The 6267-nt window shown below is 37.7% G+C and overlaps 2 protein-coding genes across 7 annotated transcripts in view; both read right to left on the reverse strand.

Annotated features, from left to right (window-relative positions):
- Positions 1–3444, reverse strand: part of LOC113641870 (AP-1 complex subunit sigma-2) — a 28672-nt gene extending 25228 nt beyond the window's left edge. For 2 of the 5 annotated variants that reach the window (XM_027144952.2, XM_047806840.1), the window contains exons 1-2: positions 3273–3442; positions 989–1167 (exon numbers count right to left, since the gene is read on the reverse strand). In XM_027144952.2, coding sequence (XP_027000753.1) covers positions 989–1167 — 179 coding nt within the window. In that variant the 5' untranslated portion in view covers positions 3273–3442. Of the gene's footprint in view, positions 1–988; positions 1168–3272 lie in introns of all 5 variants that reach the window. The other 3 variants (XM_027144953.2, XM_047806839.1, XM_027144956.2) reach the window with 3 other exon arrangements.
- Positions 3445–4197: 753 nt separating this feature from the next.
- On the reverse strand, positions 4198–6267 carry LOC113642001 (histone H2B-like). Of its 2 annotated transcripts, XR_007139301.1 has the most exons (4): positions 6253–6267; positions 6116–6161; positions 4727–5702; positions 4198–4459 (listed from the first exon to the last, which is right to left on the reverse strand). XR_007139301.1 is itself a non-coding variant. In XM_027145250.2 (2 exons), exons 1-2 carry the CDS (start codon positions 4832–4834, stop codon positions 4280–4282), a joined length of 288 nt encoding a protein of 95 aa, XP_027001051.2. In that variant the 5' UTR covers positions 4835–4910; the 3' UTR covers positions 4198–4279. The 2 variants fall into 2 exon arrangements, 1 of the variants encoding a protein (XP_027001051.2); XM_027145250.2 differs by lacking the exons at positions 6116–6161; positions 6253–6267 and having other exon boundaries at positions 4727–4910.

The raw sequence follows: 6267 nt of genomic DNA on the forward strand, positions 1-6267 counted from the left end.
ACTGTACAACATGAACCCAAGAGCTGGATCAGAAAAGCTCAATAAGTAACTCAATGGTTAATTTAGTGACTCCCTGAGCGGCAGATAAGGTCGCATGTAGTTAGAGATGCACGTGAGGTCTTTTCCAGGTACGAACTCCAGGCACGGCTCAATGTCGTCTGAGGACCGACGGCGTGTTTGCCTGAAACTTGCTCAGATGCTGATTTCAAACCAACCATTCAGAGCAAATGCAAAACGGATACAGTAGTGAAGAGACGTACAGCTGTGTACAAAAATGATGCAAAGTCTATCTAATTTGGTGCCTGTTACAACATAAATATTACAGCAAGCGCAAATGTTTGCATTTCTGCCGGCGTGCTTTAGTTCATTTATCTGAATGTGCCTCATTACAGTGTCTAATGACTTAAAACAGTCAACAGATATGTAAGTCTTATTTAAAGCATGAAAAAGCTTGAAGAGGCTCAAAATGAATAATTGAGGGGAAGTTAAAATAAGTAAGTAAGCAAGCAAATAAATAAATAAATAAATAAATAAATAAATAAATAAAAAGGCCTAAGACAAAATTATTGACTTTTCTAGAAAAGAGAGTAAAAAAGATATCAAAGAGAATATGATATATTTTCAGAGATTCAAAGCGAGGGTGTGTAAACTTTTAGTCGGTTTGAAAGCTCCAGTGAGGTGAGGGGGATGAGTCATGTGGGTAGTTTAAGAACTCTGAAAGGGGTGTGGTCGGTTTGACAGAATCAGAGGGGTGATTGGGAGGAGTCAGGTGGGCAGTTCCATGCAGTTGAGCGGTTCCAAAAAGATAATGGGTGGAGTGAGTTGGGAAGGTTCCAGATACAGCTTCAGAGAGATGAGTGGGTGGAGTCAGATGAACCATTCAAGAGGACTGACAGAATGGAGTCGGAACAAAACTATCTCCATTGCATTCATATACAACCACAACAGTACCAGCATGAGTTCTAGATGTCCTGCACAGATCACTGACCTTTTGTAAACAATCTTGAGGTCTCTCCACTCCAGAAAGCTACACATCTTGGGCTTTCGTGCCAGGACGGTCTGTACCAGCTCACGTGTAATCTTCTTCTTCTCCTTGTCGGACAGTGGAATGTACCATTTCTGCAGGCGAAGCTTGCCTTGCCTGCTGAAAAGCAGCATGAACTGCATCTGAGTGGAAAGATTACACAGAAACGTGAGCGAAGGAAACATGGCTAAAGTGAAACCTACTTAGCCTCCACTTAATAGGTCTGAATTTTATTATAGAATTGTTTAGATTCAGTCCAAGAAATTCACGATACGATATGATATGAAGCAGTTTTTGTTCCTTCTTTCAGCATCACTAATCTGAAAATGGACTTCTTTTAAGATGACTAGGTTCATTCAAAAACACACATCTATGCAACCGTGCAAGACCCGGCCACTGGGGGAGAGGTGTGCTATTTAAGAAGGGTGCTTGGACCCCGCTGCTCGCTTCTGTGTTCCAGACTCAACGGGTTGTCCTTCTATTTTTTTTTTTTTTGCATATTGCAAAATCAGTTAATCATGGACCCAAATTTATTCTCGGATATGAAGAAGCAGATTTGCCATTTTGTTTCCTCTGACAATTCATTCACTTGTAGTTTCAACACTCAAACTTTCTTCAGCTTTTACTGGAGCCAGTTTAAAAAAAACAACACACACACACAAACACACCTTACTCTATAACAAACCCAAATCGGACAGGTAATAATCAACTATATAAATATTGATATAACCAACAAGTCAAACTGCCTGGCACTCATTATACAATCCAAAGCAAACACTTGTCACTGAAAGGTTAGGACTCTTGACTTTCCTATCTTTAATATTCAATTATACATAATGTGTTAAACTATGGATTACACTGTACTGTCTTTTACCATATATACACACAGTACTTTACCCATTCCTCCAGTCAGTTTCATGTCTTTTATGTCTATTTTATAGGCCGTAACTAAATCATATTACAGCAGCCACAGTTTCTCGCCACAGGAGATGATGCACTGAAAACCCGTTGGCTGTGTAATCACCTCTTGCTGTAAACATGTCACATCTCTGCCTCTGTTGTCACTCTAAACACGTTTTGTAACTTTCATACACAACCACTATATTTTTAGCTAAGCTGCTCTACATGCCGATACACTAATTACAGTTTTTATTTGTTTTGGTTGCTTTACTGCACTGTTTTTCCTCGCTTTCGTCTTATAATGACTGACAGTGTAAGTGATCTTAATGAAAATAGAACTGAATTCGATCAGTGATTTGTTTATTTTTTTCCTTCTTCTGCCTTCACAAGGACATCTATTATGCAACTAATTCGTGTTAATGTTTCCTTTCGTTTCCACATCCACGTGTGGTGCTTTGTTTGTTTAAAGTGTTTACATTGATTCTGTTCAATTCTGATTAAATGCTGGGCTGTGTAATATGACTCTACAGAAATGTTATACAGTAACATTAATATGACACACTTTCCTGAATATCGTGTGTATTTTCACATGACAATTCTTTTGTTATTTGATTTTGTTTATACTCTAGTTTTTCATTCTGTTCCAATATAAACATCATTAAATGTTGCTTTAATAACTATTGTGCCTTTTTGTGTCACGTGCGTGATTTCATAAACAGCTACACGTCACTTATATTCATGCACATACAGAGCATTAAGACAGTGGGCGGTTAAATAAATAAATAAATAAATAAATAAATATATATATATATATATATATATATATATATATATATATATATATATATATATATATAAACACTCTCGTTAAAGCTTTTTGTATTTAGACGAACCCATGTTGGGGGATTAAACCCAAAGGTTCTGGATTATCTGAGAAGTGAAAACAAATAGTGAATAATGGCAATTCACACTGCACTGAATATCTGTGTATGGTGTTAATGGAATATTTAGCTATTATTATTATTATTATTATTATTATTACTACTACTACTACTATTATTATTACTACTACTACTACTACTATTATTATTATTAGTAGTAGTAGTAGTAGTATCATTATTATTACTACTGTTGTTATTATTATTATTATTATTATTATTAATACTGTTATTATTATTCTTATTACTATTATTTCAGTAAATAGTGAAATAAACCAGAGATATCAGGAGAGAAGTATTTTTTCCTCTGTTTTCTCAGTTACTTTTGACAAGCGACACTATCAGTTTGTAAACACACTCACACCTTCAGCTTGTTTTATAAAGCGACTATACAACGAGACACGACTTACCTTTTGTCTTATGTGGAGAAAAGCCCTGGTTCGGAGGCAGAGTTTAGTTTATCAGTCCTCTGTGCGTGTAAACGTGTGTGTGAGTGTGTGTGAGTGTGTGTGTGTGTGTGTGTGTGAGTGAGTGTGTGTTCGCCTTCTCTTCGTTTCTCTTCTCAGTTTTCTCTCTGACAGATACACAAAACTGTCAGGTGACCTCTTATTTCTCATTGGTTTCAGGATTCTTTTGAAGGAACGCCATTCGTTAGGATAAATCCGTTATCCCCGCCCATCCTCAAGGCTCTAACATCTGATTGGTTGTCCTGTGCGTCGCTTATAATCCTGTGTCTCCTCCCCCTTTTCCTGTTAACGCTTCTTCTTGAAGGATAATTGTTTACATATTGTGTCCAGGGCTGTGTTACAGTTCTGAGTCTGGAGAAATCAATTATGGATAAAGACATTAGTAATTACTTTTCACATAAAGGTCACTGAAAGTATTGAGATATCCGCCTGGGGCATTCATGTTTCCTGTAAACGAGAGAGAGAGAGGAGAGAAAGAGATGGGAGAGAAAAATGGAGAGATAGAGATAGACAGGTGTTCATTGTGACTAGTTTTTAAACATCTCTCCGTATAACCCACATGTGAAATCAAACCACTGAATGTGTTTATTAAAGTAGAAACCAATCAGTTCTCATCCACGTTAAAATAAATCAGTATCATTGCGCCATCTAGTGGCACAACGTCGTCTCACCAGTTGTACTGATGAAACTCACGGCTCACGAGCCCCACGTGTGTTTTTCCTTTTTCAGGGCCGGAAATAAAAATCCACTCATTTATTAATTTAACCTAGAGTGAGAAACGAAGAAGAAGGAAAGAGTTGCACTTTCTAACCAAGAATCCATGCAATGGAGTGAGATTATAGCTGCTATTAAAGAACAAACCTCGACATTATAATAAAAACATCTTTATTTAAAGCCACAAAAAACAAACAAAGTTAAAAATTAGAAAATAAATAGAAATCTTTTAAGAGTCAAAGCGCGTGAGCTGTAGTCATCCGCGTGACCTTCCTCAGCGCGCGCACAGCGGAGCACACCTCGCGCTGCGTGATCGTGCCGCGCCGGTTGAACTTGGCGAGGCGCGCGGCTTCCGTCCCGACGCGCGTGCACAGCCATCCGGGTACCGCGACGGTGTCCTTCACAGCCGGGCTGGACTACAGGAGGAGGAAGGGAGAAAATAGGGCAACTCTTCTAATCAACACGCAAACACGTGATCTCAGTCACTTAACGTTCCTCATGGACCTACATGACGTGTGACGTCATGCATCAACACCTAGTCTTAAACACACACGTGTAAGAGGAACACCAGGAACATCAGAACAACTTCAGATCAGAGTAACAAAGTGTTTAACCTGATGGAGATCAGACACATCTAGATCACCTACAGCCAATGTTCAGTAGTCTAGAATTCATCAACACACCTTGTTAAGTTTGTAAATGTAGATGCAATAAGCCTTGGTGGGTCTCAGGGGCTTTCTGCTTGGACGCTTCTGCTTCTTCAGTCCTGCTCCATTGTGCGGGGTTTTCATTGTAAAACCTTCTCAGGACCTTTCACCAAACTGCTTCAGGAAAGTTGTGGCGCACAGAATCGCGTCACGTGTTTGCCCTTTTAACCCTTTTCACAGGCGCTCCATAATAAGCTCATTATGAAACCTGCACTGATTGCAGGGGGGCGGAGCTTCACGACTTATTATATTATATCTTATATTATAGATATATATTAGGACGCTACATATGAACCCATTTACTCCCAAACATTAAAAAAAAGTTTTAATTAAATAAAAAGCTGTATTTTTTAAAATACAAATTATTTTTAAACGTTTTTAATGTGTGACGTAGATAGATTAAAGATTTACCATTGAAATACAATACAATTATTTCATTCAAAGACATAAAGAAATATATATAAAAAAACAACAATCCATTTAATACATGTATTTATATGGTATGTGGGGATGTAGTAGCCTAGTGGTTAGAAGGTGTTGGACTACTCACCAGAAGGTCATGGGTTGAAATCCCATGTCTACCAAGCTGCCACTGCAGGGCACGTGATCAAGGCCCCTAACCCTCAATTGCTCAGTTGTATAAACCGAATCAAATTGTAAGTCACTCTGGATAAGTGTCTCTGCTAAACGCCAGAAATGTAAAATGTTTATATTATAAATTCTAATAGCGTTTTCACTTTTGCCATTATGTAAAATAGTGCAATAAAGCTTAAACTCATTATTAAAAGTCAAACCACTTTGTGAATGTGAAATTTTGCCATAAAAATGAACAATTGTATGAGATACACATAAGATATTCCCCTGATAGTCGTTGCCCCTGTTACACCCACCGGTTTTGGGCAGTGCCACTTGTCTGGTTCCGGTCTGTAGAAACATCAGCATCAAGTTTCACCTACATGAAAATAAATTCAACAATTTTTACAAGCCTATCCAATAACTGTGCCAGACATGAAGTCGGTCATTTTGGATTTTATTGGTATCACACTCAAATGTTTAAAATCCCCATCCTACAGAATTCATCATATTTAAAGAAAAGTTGGTGAAGCAACCATGAAAATGCTGGAAACCCCAACAGGGTTGCCATAGTGATACAAACTCAAGATTAATTCCAATGTACATCACACAATTGAGTTGGTATTTATGTTTATGTGCTGGTGTATTATCTTAAAGCCCCAACTGGCCACTGAGACATTTTAACCCCCCCTCCCCTCCCCCAGAGGAACCAGATCAGCATGTAGTGTAGATGTTCTTAAATGTGATCCTTTCATTTCTAGTCACAGAAATTCATAATAAACTTCATCTCACCGACGTGAAGGTGTCTCTGGTTGTGTCGATTCTTATCACATCTGACCTGAAAATAAATATGTTTCTCTGATACATGTTTAAAATATGCATCCATATAATAAATATGATTTTTTTTGTTTTTCAATTTTTTTTTTTACATTTTTTTTAATTTC

Source organism: Tachysurus fulvidraco, chromosome 23, assembly GCF_022655615.1.
Source record: "Tachysurus fulvidraco isolate hzauxx_2018 chromosome 23, HZAU_PFXX_2.0, whole genome shotgun sequence".
NCBI classification, from domain to species: domain Eukaryota; kingdom Metazoa; phylum Chordata; class Actinopteri; order Siluriformes; family Bagridae; genus Tachysurus; species Tachysurus fulvidraco.

What these genes read in the sequence shown, in the direction of transcription:
- LOC113642001 (XM_027145250.2), bottom strand. Translation starts at nt 4,834, where the DNA reads ATGAAAACCCCGCACAATGGAGCAGGACTGAAGAAGCAGAAGCGTCCA. An exon ending in ACATTTACAAACTTAACAAG is followed by an intron (nt 4,460 to 4,726) that starts GTGTGTTGATGA and finishes CTCCTCCTGTAG; the next exon opens with TCCAGCCCGGCTGTGAAGGA.